This window comes from Salvia miltiorrhiza, chromosome 7 (genome assembly GCF_028751815.1).
Source record: "Salvia miltiorrhiza cultivar Shanhuang (shh) chromosome 7, IMPLAD_Smil_shh, whole genome shotgun sequence".
Classification (NCBI taxonomy): domain Eukaryota; kingdom Viridiplantae; phylum Streptophyta; class Magnoliopsida; order Lamiales; family Lamiaceae; genus Salvia; species Salvia miltiorrhiza.
In genome coordinates, this window is record NC_080393.1 from 38,956,189 (window position 1) to 38,974,217 (window position 18,029).

Below are 18,029 nucleotides of genomic sequence, written 5' to 3' on the forward strand. Positions count from 1 at the left end.
TGAGTTGTCACGGTCTCAACCTGTTTATCTGCACAAGTAAATTTAAACGAAAATCAAAATATAAAAGGGGGGGTAAGATTTTAGTTAGGTCATGATCATTATTGATATTTGCATTCAGTCAAAGGCATACTAAGGATTTGTCCATGCTTCATGCGAACTCAAGGTGTTGCCCAAAGACATTGGGGCATTTCAAGAGTGCATAGTCCACACTTAGGATGGTTGAGACCCTTATAGTCACTTGGTCCGAAGGTCACGAGTTACCCCGATCACAAGGCCGTGCTTCACTCTTCCTTAGATGGTAGACATACCCAATCTCTCCAAGTATGCCCCTCACCAACCTTCTATCCCAAGGTTCCCTGCTCCGCATTTAGTCAGCAGACATACCTCTCAGGCTATTCATTTCCGGTGCAACAATCAATCGGTCATTGATATGTCTACGATACGTGAGGCGCTTTCCTTGATCAATAACCATGGCTTTATACCTCGTCACAGTTGATGGGTGGTTGCTAGAGAAGCCCAAGACCGAAGAGGGACGTTGTATCCCAAAGCCTTTTCCTCGCACTTGAACATTAGCTGTTGGGAACCTTGTGGAATATCCTAATCCTTGTTTTGATGATACCAAAATTCATAGGACTTAATTGTAATAGACTAGAATTGTTTTGAACTCAAGTGTTAGAGTTCGTTTCTAGTTTAGCTTGCGGTGTCGAAGACCGAAGACTAAAGACTGAAGAACGAAGGACTGAAGACTGAAGACTGCAGATACCAACTGAAGTATCAGTTGAAGACTGATTACTTAATGCGCGCAATGGACTGATACTAAAGTCAAGTATCAGTTGAATATTCCTCCTCGGACTGATCTTCCAACGTTCAGAGGAAGCCACGTACTCACAAAGTACAGCCGCATTAAATGCAGAGATCTCAGGATCTTATCTCTGCAGAGGTCATTCCTATCTGGTGGTTACTTTTCAGAGACGTCACATCTCCTGTCCATCAAAGAGAGCCATTTCCACCCAGACAAGGAACCTCGAAGATTGAAGCCTCAGCCCAAATTCGAATCGCTCTCCAACGGAAGAAATCTTGAGGACGATTTACGCCAACGGATCTATTCAAGAGTTCTCCTACAAATAGCGCTCGAAGATCACTTCAACCTTCACTGATTCAACGACATAAGCTGAAGCTCTACCGAAATTGCTACTCAGCCTTAAGCTTAAACTCCCCAAAGCTTGAATCGAAGAAGAGAATTCCAAAGCCAAAATCAGTCACTGCTGATTACATACATTCTCTTAGACCTTAGGCAAAACTCTGTTCACCCAAAAGCCAAAGGTCAAACTTGCTTCAAAGAATTTGTTCTTTGTAAGTATAGTTGGCACTCGTTCAAACCTCCCCCCCATAAGAGTGTTTTGAGTGATTCGGAGGTCAGAAGGGTTTTCTGTCTCTGAGAGTCTTAGCACGGGTTGTGTTAAGCAAGAGAAATCCGACGCGAGTGAAGCGTGGGTACTGAAGAAGGGTTTTCTTCAGTGTACGGTTGTGTGCACCCGGCAAGCACACGGTTTGGTTTGCAGTGCACCTATTAAGCACTTGCGGAGTGGATTGTTGGTCTGATCAACCAACCGTGGATGTAGGAAAGGGTTTTTCCAAACCACGTAAAAGTCTCTGTGTTGTTTACAGCTTTCAGTTTTACATTCTTACTTGTGTTATTTCAATTGATAAACTGAACACTGACTAACTGCAAAGAGAAACCATAACCAACAACTTGCTCCACCGAGGCTATTACGAAACTAAGTTTAATTTCCGCTGCGTATGATATCAGTCTGACTGATCTATCTTCTGATAGTCAAGAAGAGTGTTATCATCTCTATTTTAGCAAACTCGACTGAAGCCCTTACTTGCATCAGTTAAGTTCCAGCAACTTAACTGATAACTCTTTACTAAAGAGCTTTCAGTATCAGTCGTCAACCCTGTTTGGTCAAAACTGATTTCAGTAAAACAGGCGTCTTTGTTTGCATGCAAAGTTTCGTTTTGATCTCTGACTGAGATCCCTCTGATTGAGGATTGATTAAAAATAGCCCATAGGTGTATTCCCCCCCCCATACACCTATTCGAGACCCTCAGGACCTAACAATTGGTATCAGAGCAGGTTGTTCGTAAGAACTACCTGTATCTAACTAGGTTCTAATTGAACTAGATCCTTTTTCTCAAAGGTCTCGAAAAAGTTCTCTTTCTTTTTGTGCTTGCTATCTGTTCTATCTGCTGTTATCTGTTCTCTCTTTTTTGATGGAGACTAACCACAACAGATTATCTTCTCTACCTATGTTTAGTATTGAAAAATACGACATATGGAAGTTTCGGCTTGAAAGCTTCCTCACCGCCCAACATTGCCGAATGTGGGAAGTCATCACCAGCGGACCGATCACCATCACCGAAACCGTCAAAAGGGTTCCTGTTGATCCACAACAAGATCCTTACGATGAGGTCCAGCCCAAGCAAAAAGCAGACTTCACCACCGAAGAAAGGAAGCAAGATGAGCTAGACAACCTCGCCAAAAGCATCATCTCCGGCACCGTTCCCAACAAGCATGTCATGAAGATCATCAAGTGCGGAACTGCAAAGGAGATGTGGGACATCCTGGAAAGAATGTGCGTAGGTTCTGAGAAAATCAAGGAGAATAAGTTATCCATAGCTTGTCAGAAGTTCGACTCCTTCCTCATGCTCAAGAATGAATCTGTCGAGGAAATGGAACTTAAATACAACCATATTTTGAATGAAGTTCAATCCATTTCCAAAGACAAATACACTCAACGAGAAATCAACCTGAAGATTCTTCGAGCACTGCCACGAGGAGAATGACAGATCTACTCAGTTGCTCATCAGCATAAGCCAGGATTCAGTCAGCTCCTGACAAACAAGCTTTTCTCCGATCTCATGGCAAATGAGTTCGACCTTCTGAGAAATCTTGGAAACAAGAAGGCTGGAGGATCAGACGAAGATGGTCCATCAACCTCAAGAGGAGTTGCACTGAAGGCCTCAACAAGAGAAGGCAAGAAGCAGATCAAGGAACCAACGGAACTCAACCCAGATGACTTCTTCAATCAATATGCTTTGTTGACTGAAAGATTCAACAAGATGGAGTCCAAGTTCTGGAAGTACAGAAGGTTCCACAAGCAGCACTACAAAGGAAATGAAAGAGAAAGCAACCCCAGACATTCCACAGATCGAAGCGGAGAAAGGAAGTCAGCCGCTTACGACATCAAAGATATGGAATGCTTTGGATGTAGAAAGAAAAGGTACTTTCGACATGAATGCCCTGATCTGACTCAAGCTGAGCGCAGAGAACTAAAAGCTAAGAAAGATCGCAGCTTTTCAAAGAAGAAAGCGATGGTTGCTGACGATGCTGATTCTTCCAAAGACACATCAGAATCATCCGACTTCGACAGTTCCAGCTCAGACGATGAGAGCCGAGCCTTGATGGCCAATGAATCAGAAAGTGTGGCTGACAACAGCTACGACAATGGAATGAATGGCTCAGAGGTAATCTCTCACTCAAAAACTCCTTATACTGATAACTTCCTGATGCTTTCAGGAGACCACTCAGAATCTGGAGATAGCTCATCCGATGAAACTGACGAGTTTGATCAGCTCATGACTGATCACTGTCAGTTGAGGAAAATGTTCAAAGATCTCCTCAAGCAGAATTACAAATTGGACAAGGAGATCAATGATGAACGAGCTAAGAATCAGACAATCATCTACTTTCCGGATGAAACTTGTCTTGATCAGCTAATCATGGAGAACAACCGACTGGAGGAAAAGCTCAGAAACTCCAACTCAGAATGTGAGAGAGCATCTCATGAGATCAAGAGGCTCAATCACAAGCTGGAAGAAACAGTCAAGAACTGCATGATGCAGTCATCCATGATGAGCAACTTTCCATCGAAAGGCCTTGTTAAAAGCATTGGAGGAAAGGTTGCAGCTGACAAAGGAAAGAAGATCATGATCATTTCAAAGAACGATCCTTCTGAAATCACAACATCAGAAAAATAAAGAGATCATGATATGGATGAAGTTCGCAAGCGCAGACTGATGGCTAGATCAAATGTTCCACCTCCACGAAGCTATAGACGAGCAAATGAGGCCCCCAACCAGATCACCCTACTGAGAAGACTAGAAAGCAGATTTCAGTCAAAGATCGGGGAAGGAACATCAGAAATCAAGAAGAATCTTCCTCACCAATTCAGGGGGAAGAAAGGCCACGACAGTCAGAGACTGACATCAGTTCAGTTTCAGAAGGAACAACATCCATGGAGACCAAACAATGCTGAGTCCAGACGAGCTAAGCGACATCCACAACGACAAGCAACTGGACGTCAGACAAGTCTCCATAAGTCTACAAAGACTCGAGTATCTCAAGGAAGATACTTTATCGAGCAAAGAAGACCTCAACCACTCATCAGACAGAATTGCTACAAGAGTGATGCCTTCAAAGGAATTTCTCAACAGACGAATGCTCATGTGCCAAGTGAAGCGCCAACAACATCAATCAGACAATCAACAAAGCGCAAGAGATCAGCCAGACCAATTCTGAAGCAGATATGGGTTCCAAAGGGAACTCGAACTAACATCGAAGAACCCAAAGCTTGATTGGGTGCCTGAAGCTACTCTTCCTTGCAGGTCAATGTCAGGAAACACAAAAAGAAGGAATAGGTTAAAGCTTCAATCAGAACGTGGTATCTGGATAGTGGCTGCTCGAAGCACATGACGAGCTACAAAGAATATCTGTCTCAGTATGTTGAGAAAGCTGGATCCAAAGTTACATTCGGAGACAACTCAATCGGAGAAACAAAAGGCTACGGTGTGCTCAACATGGGTAACGCCAGTATCAGTAATGTTAGCTTTGTTTCTGGTCTTAAACATAATCTGTTGTCTGTAAGTCAATTTTGTGACGGCGGTTTCACAGTGAAAATCAAGAAAGATGAATTCACTGTTAGAAACAATCAAAAGAAGGTGGTTCTGAAAGGATTCAGACAAGGGAGTCTCTATGTCGTTTCTTGGGAAGACAGCCCTCCAGAAACATGCCTCATCAGCAAGAGCAGCTCGGAGCTCAACTGGCTGTGGCACAAGAGACTCAACCATCTCAACTTCAAGACGATCAACAAACTTGCTAAACATCAACTGGTAGAAGGTCTTCCTTCTATTGTGTTCCAGAAGAAGCAAGAATGTGAAGCATGCCAAAGAGAAAAGCAGACGCGGATGTCATTCAAGTCAAAGTCAGGACACTCCTCTGAAAGAATTCTGCATCTACTTCACATGGATCTGTTTGGCCTGATCACTCCAAGAAGCTACAATGGTAGGAAGTACACCTTAGTAGTTGTGGATGATTATTCACGATATACTTGGGTTATCTTTCTCTTCAAGAAGAAAGAGACACTGGAGGAACTGCCAAAGCTGCTGAGAAGATTGGGCATTGAAAAGGAAGTCAACATCATCAGCATCAGATCAGATCGTGGGACTGAGTTCCTCAATACTGTCATTCGTGAGTATTGTGATGAACAAGGAATCAGACATCAAACTTCTGCAGCAAGAACTCCACAGCAGAACGGAGTTGCAGAAAGAAGAAATCGGTCTTTGAAGGAAGCAGCAAGGACGATGCTAGCCGAATCAAAACTCCCCTTGAAGTTTTGGGCCGAAGCAGTCAACAACGTATGCTACACGCAGAATCGCTCCTTCCTCACTCAGAGACATGGAAAAACTCCATACGAGCTATGGAAGAACAGAAAGCCTTCGATTGCCTACTTTCATGCTTTCGGTTCTAAGTGTTTCATCCACATCAATGAAAAGAAGAGGTTAAACACTTTTGATAGCAAGGCTGATCCAGGAGTCTTCCTTGGATACTCTGGAACAGAACGTTCAAGCAAAGCCTATCGAGTGTTTAATTCTCAAACTCTTTGTGTTGAAGAAACACCTCATGTGATCTTTGATGAGTCTACAAATGATTTCAGGGAACAAGAAGCTGAAAAGTGTGTCCAGAACACTGAAGGTTCCAAAGCTGAAATCCACAACACCGAGCCCTCTACTGTCTTGGTGTGGGGACCAGGCAAAGATGAAGATACTGAGATGCTTCAGTATCAAAAGATCAACCAAAGGTCTGAAGTTCAGACTGGAGCTGTGACGCCCCAATTTTCTTATTAAATAAAAAGAAGTACTTTGATTAAAAACAATAAGATTTCAATATTTAAATAACTAAAACCTAAATCCAACTGAGAAAAGTAAATAAACATCATAAACTGAGTCTTTATTCTAATTGAAAATAAAATATTATTTCTTCTTTTATCTTGACCATCATTCGCCCTGCCTCACATCGCCCGAGCCATCTCCTGAAAATAATATTGTTTTGGGGTGAGTACAATAAACTCAGTGGGGTGCATTTATCCATATTATAAGAATCACAACAAAAATATAAGTGCAATAAAAACTGTCTGCTCTTTCATATTGCCCGAAAGCAATAACTTTCTGTCTCTTAGCCCGAAGGCTATATATCTTTCTGTCTCATATAGCCCGTAGGCTATAACTTTCTTTCTCATATAACCCGTAGGCTATAGCTTTCTGTCTCATATAGCCCGTAGGCTATAACTTTCTTTCTCATATAACCCGTAGGCTATAGCTTTCTGTCTCATATAGCCCGTAGGCTATAACTTTCTTTCTCATATAACCCGTAGGCTATAACCTTTTGTCTCATAGCCCGGAGGCTCTGCCTGCTTCTCACACATATAAATTGAGTAAAACGTATAATAAGGATAAATGTTAAATGCAACGTTATAACCCCACCTTAACCTTTCTTGAGCAAAATTCGCAATTAAAAGATCAAGTCTCGCGCGCCGTTCCTAAAATGAATTATGAAATTATAATTAAAAAAAAACTTACAAATGCATATACCTTATTAAATATAATTTAAAAAGTGTAATTCTTGATATATATATATATATATATATATATATATATATATATATAAACTTATTAAACAAATAAGGCATTCCAGCTGACTACTTAAACATATGAACATATATACACTATGTAAAATTTATCATAACATATAGTAATGTCTAATTTAATTTCCAATGAAACAAATCTAGTTTGTAGCTACAAACACACGTCACCCACTTTTTAATATATATACATACACTTATAGAGAGAGAAAACATAGTGGTGATGTTTGATAAGAAAGCTTCTGACAATTCTTAATAAGGGAGAAGAATTCTTTTACTATAAAAATCGGCTATTGCATAGGTGTGGCCCAGAAACTAAAATGCAAAATAAAAGAGAAAATAATTATGCATATAACCAAGCACATAGATATTTAAGAGAATATAAGGGTTATGACAGAAGTTTGTCTCTCACTTTTCTTCTCCTTTTTTTTTTTTGCGAGAAAGGCAACGAGTAAAAATAAGGAGGCACAGACTCGGGAAGAGAGAGGGAAGAAGATGAGAACACCAACACAGATTGAAAAATTACAACAATAAACACAATTTTAGCAGAGAAGTTGTCGGTCACTGGCATGAGCCTCGGTTCAACCTTCTGTTCTAAAAGCTATAAAGAAAAGAGGGAAATTTTCTGACCTCTACGCTGCTTGATTGCTTTTGGTGTGAGAAGAATGATGGTAAAGAGGGTGGTATTTATACAAAAGCTTCCAGGTTTAATTAAGGTATAATGAATCAATCAGTTTCGGTCTTCCATAAATGGCCTATGTCTGAAAGGAAAAGTGAATTTCAAGATCATTCGTTCACGCAGCTGTGAAGAAGAGAGAATAGGAAAGTTGCAGAGAATTACTTGGGGGCTCAATTAATGGGCTTATGAACAAAATAAGAATTGGGCTTTAAGAATAATACTTGGGCCATATATAAAAAAAATAAAAATAGATGGTATCTTATATAAAAGAGAAATCCTTAAAAAAATAAACATAATAATAATAATAATAATAATAATAATAATAATAATAATAATAATATTAATAATAATAATAATAATAATAATAATAATAATAATAATAATAATAATAATAATAATAATAATAATAATAATAATAATAATAATAAATGCTTGAAGTGATTAAATGCTCATGCTCATGCAATATCTAGGCGCGACTTATAAGACTTAAAATTTTAATTATTGAAAAGAAATAAAGAAGAGAAGTTTTTTGTAGTTAAAATATTTTGGGGCACTACATCCTTACCAACTAAAAAAAAATTTCGTCCTCGAAATTACTTACTTGAGTCAAACCAAAGAGGGTATCTAGATCTAATGTCATCTTCCTTTTCCCATGTAGCACTATTATGGTCATGCCTACTCCATTAACTACAGGGATTTCTTTACTTCTTAACTCACGAACTTTTCTATCCAAAATGGCTATCGGATGCTCATCATAAGTTAGGCCTCTATCAAGTTCTAGCTCGATGTGATTCACAATGTTGCCCGGGTCTTGGACGAATTTTCTCAAAGATGAGATATAGAAGACGTTATGTATCGAAGTCAAGCTTGGCGGCGACGCTAATCGATATACTACCTCACTAACTCTTCTATGTCCACCGTATTTCCTGAGGGAATTCTTACCTTCAAAGGTGGTTGTATCGGCTTTTCATAGAATCTCCTTGCGATAAACGAATGCGAAGCACTAGAAAGAAATAGTACTAGAGCAGTCTTGTTCGAAACGGGTAAGATACCTGACATAGTCTGAGCCTCTCCATCCATCTCTTCCTGGTTCATGGCATAAACCCGTGCCTCTCCCTTGCGGGCACCATTGTTGTTGTAATTTTGGTTCCTTCCCCTGTTGTTGTTGTTGTTGTTGCCCTGATTTCTTCCCCAGTCATTGTCCCTATTCCGCCAAGTCGGGACGTTGTTGTTGTTCGAGGCATTCGTACTTCGTGTTTCTGGGCAGTTCATCGCCATGTGTCCTCCTTTGTGACATCGAAAGCATACGTTCTCGCCAGATTTGCACTCTCCGAAATGGTAACGCTGACAACGTGGACAAAGAGGTTTGTGCGGCGCCAATTCTTGGTCGTCTCCCACATTACTCCTTGGTTTCTTTTCTGACTGGAAGTTCCTCATTTTGTCTCGATCATCCCAGTGCCTCTTTTCTCCAGTATGTTGAGGTCGAACCACAGAGTTGTCCAGTTTCAGGCGTGATGCGACTGCTTGGGCTCGTTCTAAGATTTCCGAGTATGATGTGATGTTTAGAGCTGCTAAGTGCCCTCCAATCTCTGGGCGTAACCCATTCTCAAATCTCCAAGCCTTCTTTTCATCGGTGTCCACCAAGTGGGGAGCAAAACGGCCTAGTTGGGTAAATTTCCGCTCGTATTCCAAAACAGTCATGTTTCCTTGCTCCAAGTTCATGAGCTCTATCTCCTTTTGTTTGCGAAAAGCCCTTGGGAAATACTTTCCCATCACTTTCTCCTTGAACGTTCTCCAGGTGATGGCTCTCATCTGCTCTTCAGTAAGGGCAGCAGATTCCGACTCCCACCAGTGTCCTGCATCGTCTGTTAATTGGAAGGCTGCACATGTCACTTTCAAGCCGTCCCTGCAACGCATGTAGTTGAAAATGCGTTCCATCTGACTGTGACGCCTCAATTTTCTTATTAAATAAAAAGAAGTATTTTGAATAAAAATAATAAGATTTCAATACTTAAATAACTCAAACTCAAAACCAACTGAGAAAATGTAAATAAACATCATAAACTGAGTCTTTATTCCAATTGAAAATAAAACATTATTTCTTCTTTATCTTGACCATCACTCGCCCCGCCTCTCATCGCCCGAGTCATCTCCTGAAAAAGATATTGTTTTGGGGTGAGTACAATAAACTCAGTGGGGTGCATTTATCCATATTATAAGAATCACAACAAAATATAAGTGCAATAAAAACTGTCTGCTCTTTCATATTGCCCGAAAGCAATAACTTTCTGTCTCTTAGCCCGAAGGCTATATAACTTTCTGTCTCATATAGCCCGTAGGCTATAACTTTCTTTCTCATATAACCCGTAGGTTATAACTTTCTGTCTCATATAGCCCGTAGGCTATAACTTTCTATCTCATATAGCCCGTAGGCTATAACTTTCTTTCTCATATAACCCGTAGGCTATAACTTTCTGTCTCTTATAGCCCATAGGCTATAACTTTCTGTCTCATAGCCCGGAGGCTCTGCCTGCTTCTCACACATATAAATTGAGTAAAACGTATAATAAGGATAAATGTTAAATGCAACGTTATAACCCCACCTTAACCTTTCTTGTGCAAAAACTCGCAATTAAAAATCAAGTCTCGCGCGCCGTTCCTAAAATAAATTATGAAAATTGTAATTAAGATTCATTTAAATCAATGAATGCACATGAAATATATGTATGTAACCCCTTTTTTTTCTACTAATACTTGTTAATAAATATATTTAATTATATATATATATATACTTTAAGATTAAAACTAACTTACATAATATAATTAACGAAAATATCTGAACAATTATATATATATACGACTAACTATAAATAGATAAATAGATAGCACAAACTACTAACAATTTACTAGTGTTCAAATTTATGCAAATATTTTCGTATATATATGCTTACATAAAACAACACATTTGATGAATTGGTCATTAAGAGATAGAATATGGTGGGGATTTCTCACATCAAAATAAGTGCAGTAATGGGTTTTATATGTAGATAGTTAATCATGTGGATGCATAGGCATATACATAAGGGAAATATATATATATATTATCATAAAAGTGTTGAAACTTATAAAAGAAGGATATGTCCCTGCTCATGCTTACGTATACTTAGGACATATAGATATATACATATAAGTATAATGAAAGAACAGTGCATAAAAGAAAAGGGACTCTGACAACTTTATAAAAAAATATGTAAAGGGGAACTATTGACATGATGCGGTCAGACTTTCTGGCTAGTACAGAAAAGTGGCATCACCTTCATTGACGAGAAGGAAAATACTGAAGAAAATAGAGGAACACGAAAAATATACAGATGAAAACAGAAGCTGCAGAGAAGGAGATTTACCTCACTCGGAGAGCTCGATAGATAAATTTTTGGGTGTGAGGAAATGAATGAAGATGACTGCTATTTATACTAAGAGCTAGATATTATTTATGGAAGAAGCACCAATCAAAAATAAATCTTTCCATAATCTAATATTGTCAAGAAGGAAAATGAATTAGGGTAAATCGTGAATGCAGAGGAAGGTCAGCTTTAGGGGAGATTCTATGAATCACTTTATTTGGGCTGAAATTATGGGCTTCAAATAAAAGAGTTGGGCTTTAGAAATAAATGAATTGGGCTTTATTTAAAAGAGGTAGATAGTATCTTATAGGAATTAAAATCCCCCAAAAATAATAATAATAATAATAATAATAAAAATAGAAATAATAAATGCTTGAAGTGATTAAATGCTCATGCTCATGCAATATCTAGGCGCGACTTATAAGACTTAAAATTTAATTATTGAAAATAATTAAAAATTCAATATTTGAAGTTTTTAAAATATTTTGGGTCACTACAACCTTACCAACTAAAAAAAAAATTTCGTCCTCGAAATTACTTACCTGAGTAAAAAAAGGTGAGGGTATCTAGATCTAATGTCATCCTCCCTTTCCCATGTAGCCTCATTATGGTCATGCCTACTCCACTGAACTTTGACTAGAGGGATCTCTTTATTTCTTAACACGTGTATTTTCCTATCCAAAAATAGTTGTTGGGTGCTCATCATAAGTTAAGCCCTCATCAAGCTCCAATTCAACGTGATTCACAATGTTGCTCGGGTCGTGGACGTATTTTCTCAAAGACGAGACATGGAAGACGTTATGTATCGACGTCAGACTTGGCGGCAATGCTAACTGATATGCAACTTCACCAACTCTCTCGAGAACGTCAAATGGTCCAATGTAACGAGGTCTTAGTTTTCCTCCTTTGCCGATTCTGACAACTCCTTTCATTGGTGATAGCTTCAAGAAAACTTTATCGCCCACCTCAAAATAAAAATCCCTCCTTTTTGAATCTGCATACGCCTTTTGTCGGTCTTGGGCTGCTTTAATGCGTTCCCGAATTTTATTGATCACGACTACAGTTTTCTCCACAATCTCGGGTCCCAAAATTCTCTTTTCGCCAACCTCATCCCAATGTAGTGGTGATCTGCACTTTCTCCCATATAATGCTTCATACGGGGCCATGCCTATCGACGCCTGATAGCTATTGTTGTAAGCAAACTCCACCAAAGGAAGTTGCTTCTCCCAATTTTCTCCAAAATCTAACACACATGCTCTCAACATGTCTTCAAGTGTTTGGATTGTCCTCTCCGATTGGCCGTCGGTTTGTGGATGATAAGCCGTGCTGAAATTTAACTTCGTGCCCATGGCTTGTTGCAGGCTCCTCCAAAATTTTGAAGTGAAACTCGTATCACGATCTGATACTATACTAACTGGCACTCCGTGTAAACGCACAATCTCCTGCACATAGATTTCAGCCAATCGCTCCATGCTATAAGTCATCTTCACAGGCAGGAAATGAGCAGATTTGGTTAGCCGGTCCACGATAACCCAAATTGCGTGATTACCCTTGACTGTCTTGGGCAAGCCGACTACAAAATCCATAGAAATCTTCTCCCACTTCCACTCTGGGATCTCAAGTGGCTTAAGTAATCCCGTGGGGCGTTGATGTTCTGCCTTCACCAGTTGGCACGTCATACACTTCCCAACATAGTCTCCAATTGACCTCTTCATGTTCCTCCACCAGAAAAGTTTCTTCAGGTCGTGATACATTTTTGTCCCGCCCGGATGGATGGAATATGGTGTGTTGTGAGCCTCTTCCAAAATTATTCTTCTTATCTCTCCATCCTTGGGTATGCAAATTCTCCCTTCGAAAGTCAAAGCTCCATCTTCAGCTAAGAAGAACCCCTTGATGTTACCTCTTAGGACTCGATCCTTTAATTTGCACAAGAATCTATCACCATCTTGCGCTTCCTTGATTCGATCTCGCAGTCTCGGTTGAATGTTTAAAGCCGCCAAGATTGCGCTTGTGTCCTCTGAAGCTGGTACCACCTCGATTCTTAGCTTTGAAAATTCCTGAATGAGTTCGGGTATGCAAATTGCAGATAGGTTCCCCTTCCGACTTAACGCATCGGCCACCACGTTCGCCTTGCCCGGATGATAATGGATTGTGCAGTCATAATCCTTCACCAACTCTAGCCACCTTCTCTGTCTCATGTTGAGTTCCTTCTGCGTGAAGAGATACTTCAAACTTTTGTGGTCAGAATAGATCTCACATTTACTACCGTAAAGGTAGTGTCGCCAAATCTTTAAAGCGTGGACCACAGCCGCCAACTCCAAATCATGGGTAGGATAGTTTTTCTCATGCACCTTCAACTGTCTTGATGCATATGCTATCACCTTGCCGAATTGCATCAAAACGCAACCAAGCCCTTGCTTAGATGCATCGCAGTAGATCACGAATCCTTCGGTTCCCTGTGGAACGGTGAGTACGGGTGCTGTCGTCAGCCTCTGCTTCAGTTCCTGGAAACTCTTTTCGCATTTATCATCCCATTCAAAAGTTACTCCTTTCCTTGTCAACCGGGTCATTGGGCTTGCTATCTTTGAGAAACCTTCGATGAAACGACGGTAGTATCCTGCCAGGCCTAAGAAACTTCGAACTTCTCCCGCATTCTTGGGTGGTTCCCAGTTGTGAACTGCTTCAACCTTCGATGGATCCACTTCAATTCCTTGGGCTGAGACCACGTGTCCAAGAAATACAACCCGATCAAGCCAGAATTCGCACTTGCTGAATTTGGCGTACAACTTTTCCTTCTGGAGTGTCTCCAATACTAAACGCAAATGCTCTTCATGTTGACTTTGATCTCTTGAGTACACCAGTATGTCATCTATGAAAACGATGACGAACTTATCCAGGTATTGATGGAAAACCCGGTTCATTAAGTCCATGAACACCGCTGGTGCATTTGATAGTCCAAAAGGCATTACTGTGAACTCATAATGCCCGTACCTTGTTCGAAAAGCCGTCTTTAAAATATCGGACTCCTTCACCCTTAGTTGATGATAACCTGACCTCAGATCGATTTTTGAGAAAACTCCTGCTCCCTTCAGTTGATCGAATAAATCTTCGATTCTAGGCAAAGGGTATTTGTTCTTGATGGTGAGTTTGTTGAGTTCACGGTAGTCGATGCACATTCTCATGGTCCCGTCTTTCTTCTTCACAAACAAGACGGGTGCACCCCAAGGGGATACACTAGGACGTATGAACCCTTTGTCCAAGAGCTCCTGGATTTGGATCTTTAATTCCTCCAACTCGGGTGGTGCCATTCTATATGGTGCTTTAGATATGGGTGTTGCTCCTGGAATAAGGTCGATGGTGAACTCCACCTGTCTGTCCGGTGGTATTCCAGTTACATCCTCTGGAAACACCTCTTTATTGAGAAAACTTAAAGCATTATAAATATACTTTTGACTTTTACCTCCCTCGGTAGCGATGTGGCGGTTGCGATGATGGTCATTTTTCTTAAAAAGATTTTAATGCATGTCTACAGAAACGTAGACCTGCTCTGCCATAAATAAATATCCTTGTGAACAATTTGAAGACTGTCTTTCGTGGGAAGAAAGCTGTAGAAGAAGGCCAAGACTCCAACCATTCCTATGAAGAGCCATCCGTCGGAAATTAACTACTGATTTTTTTTAGACATTGCGTTATTACTTCCTTGTTTTGAGACTTTGTTGAACCTCGTTTTGAGGATTATTATTTTGGGTTTTCTTTTAATCGTTTTAATTTTTTTTTCCTTACCTCTTATTTTTTCGTGTGATGGCCTTTAGGCGATGGAAAGAACACATATGATAAGATTCGGGGGAAGTGCCCCAAGTGGACCTCTAGCAAGTCGGGTCCCTACTCGTACTACCGAATTATTGGATAGGTTCCAAGAACTAACATGGGACCATACTCTTGGAGTAGAAATGCAGCTACTCCTCTACCGTGACCTATGGAGGGAAATGGAAACTGAAGGTTGCACACCTGAACCGTTGTACTTCGCGGAGCGAGTTAGGGAAGTGGCTCCCAGAATGATAGGATGGATGGTGGAGGAAGTGATGGAAGACGTCGTCAAAATCGGACCCGGAAGACATGGATTAATGGAAACTCTAGACTTTGAGGAGTTTATCTCTGAAGTTTTAATAACTTGGAAATACTATGTCTATGGGAATAACTCAAAGACGAATGGCCCAAGCAAGAAGAGGAAGAGAGCTAGTAGTGTTTAGTGATTATTTAAGTCTTTGTGTTTTTCCGTTATTACAAGATGTTTGTTTTATGAGATGCTTAAAAGAAACTAGTATCTAACGTTGTTTTGACCACCAATTCTAATTTTTTTTATACCGCATTGTTTTAGTTCATGGTCAGGACAAGAGGTAATAGGAGACCTCCGGCAGATGAAGAATCTGATAGCGAAGCCACTCAATCAATGGGAAATAGGAATCAAAATCGAAACGATGTTAATGCTCTGGCCCAAGTACTAGCACAGGCGTTGAGGGGGGCATTGCCTCAACAACCTCAGGCGGAAAGTGGAAATGGAATAGTAGCTCAGTTCCGGAGCATGGCACCACCGACGTTGAAAGGAAACGAGGGACCTTTGGGGACTGAAGAGTGGATGCGTCAGATGGAACGCATTTTCAACTACATGCGCTGTAGAGATGACACGAAGGTGACATGTGCGGCCTTCCAACTTATAGATGATGCAGGGCATTGGTGGGAGTCAGAAACTGCTGCCCTTACTGAGGAGCAGGTGAGAGCCATCAGCTGGCGGACTTTCAAGGAGAAAGTGATGGGGAAGTATTTCCCAAAAGCTTTTCGCAAGCAAAAGAAGATAGAGCTCATGAACCTGGAGCAAGGGAACCTGACCGTGCTGGAATACGAGCAAAAATTTACCCAACTAGCTCGTTTCGCCCCTCACTTGGTGGACACTGATGAGAAGAAGGCATGGAGGTTCGAGAATGGGTTACGCCCTGAGATTGGTGGACACTTGGCGGCTCTCAACATCACATCATACTCAGAAATCTTGGAGCGAGCTCAAGCAGTCGCATCACGCCTCAAACTAGACAACTCGGTTGCTCGACCTCAACATACTGGAGGAAAGAGGCAGTGGGACAATCGAGACAAAAAAAGAAACAATCAACCAGAAAAGAAACCAAGGAGTAATATGGGAGACAACCAAGGATTTGTGCCGAACAAGCCTCTATGCCCACGTTGCCAGCGTCACCATTTCGGAGAGTGCAGATATGGCGAAAATGTATGTTACCGATGTCACAAAGGAGGACATATGGCGATGAACTGCCCAGAAGCACGGAGAACAAATGCCCCGAACAACAATATCCCAACCTGGCGGAACAAGAATAATAACTGGGGAAGAAATCAGGGCAACAACAACAACAACAATAGTGCTCGTAGGGGGGAGGCACGAGTCTATGCCATAAACCAGGAGGAGATGGATGGGGAGGCTCAGACCATGTCAAGTATCTTACCCGTTCTGAACAAGTCTGCTTTAGTACTATTTGATTCTGGTGCTTCACACTCGTTTATTGCAAAGAGATTTTATGAAAAGGCTGATGTGAAGTGCGTTGAGGAAAACCAACCCTTGAGAGTAAGTATTCCATCAGGAAAGGCGGTGGAAATAGATCGTTTGGCTAAAGGAGTACGAGTGGAAATTGGAAAGAGAACCCTGGAGGCAGAACTGTTCATCCTGGAAATGACGGACTTCAACGTAATCCTAGGCATGGATTGGTTGAGTCAGAACCATGCGGTGATTAAGTGTCGTGACCGCGAAGTAGTCTTTCAACACCCAGGGAAGGACCAATTTTCCTTTCGAGGGAACAAAACTAGGAGGACTCCCCATATCATCTCTGCCATGAAAGCTGTCAACATGATGAAGAAGGCGGATTGTCAAACATGTCTAGTGAACGTGATGAGCTCAACACCTGCAGATTTGAAGATCGAGGACATACCTGTTGTGAGGGAATACCCAGAGGTGTTTCCAGAGGATGTAACTGGAATACCACCGGACAGACAGGTGGAGTTCACCATCGACCTTATTCCAGGAGCAACACCCATATCTAAAGCACCATATAGAATGGCACCACCCGAGTTGGAGGAATTAAAGATCCAAATCCAGGAGCTCTTGGACAAAGGGTTCATACGTCCTAGTGTATCCCCTTGGGGTGCACCCGTCTTGTTTGTGAAGAAGAAAGACGGGACCATGAGAATGTGCATCGACTACCGTGAACTCAACAAACTCACCATCAAGAACAAATACCCTTTGCCTAGAATCGAAGATTTATTCGATCAACTGAAGGGAGCAGGAGTTTTCTCAAAAATCGATCTGAGGTCAGGTTATCATCAACTAAGGGTGAAGGAGTCCGATATTTTAAAGACGGCTTTTCGAACAAGGTACGGGCATTATGAGTTCACAGTAATGCCTTTTGGACTATCAAATGCACCAGCGGTGTTCATGGATTTAATGAACCGGGTTTTCCATCAATACCTGGATAAGTTCGTCATCGTTTTCATAGATGACATACTGGTGTACTCAAGAGATCAAAGTCAACATGAAGAGCATTTGCGTTTAGTATTGGAGACACTCCAGAAGGAAAAGTTGTACGCCAAATTCAGCAAGTGCGAATTCTGGCTTGATCGGGTTGTATTTCTTGGACACGTGGTCTCAGCCCAAGGAATTGAAGTGGATCCATCGAAGGTTGAAGCAGTTCACAACTGGGAACCACCCAAGAATGCGGGAGAAGTTCGAAGTTTCTTAGGCCTGGCAGGATACTACCGTCGTTTCATCGAAGGTTTCTCAAAGATAGCAAGCCCAATGACCCGGTTGACAAGGAAAGGAGTAACTTTTGAATGGGATGATAAATGCGAAAAGAGTTTCCAGGAACTGAAGCAGAGGCTGACGACAGCACCCGTACTCACCGTTCCACAGGG

At 41.1% G+C, this 18,029-nt stretch overlaps 1 protein-coding gene and 1 long non-coding RNA gene across 2 annotated transcripts in view; one reads left to right on the plus strand and one right to left on the minus strand.

The window, feature by feature from the left end:
* Positions 1-9,706: 9,706 nt before the first annotated feature.
* Positions 9,707-11,246, minus strand: LOC130992924 (uncharacterized). The gene is made up of 2 exons (XR_009091484.1): positions 11,064-11,246; positions 9,707-10,318 (listed from the first exon to the last, which is right to left on the minus strand). It is a non-coding gene; the product is annotated as an uncharacterized LOC130992924 (long non-coding RNA).
* A 4,198-nt stretch (positions 11,247-15,444) lies between these two features.
* The window catches only part of LOC130994204 (uncharacterized), a 10,579-nt gene continuing 7,994 nt past the window's right edge, over positions 15,445-18,029 (plus strand). The window contains exon 1 of the mRNA XM_057919238.1: positions 15,445-18,009. Coding sequence (XP_057775221.1) covers positions 15,445-18,009 — 2,565 coding nt within the window. The remainder of the gene's footprint in view (positions 18,010-18,029) is intronic.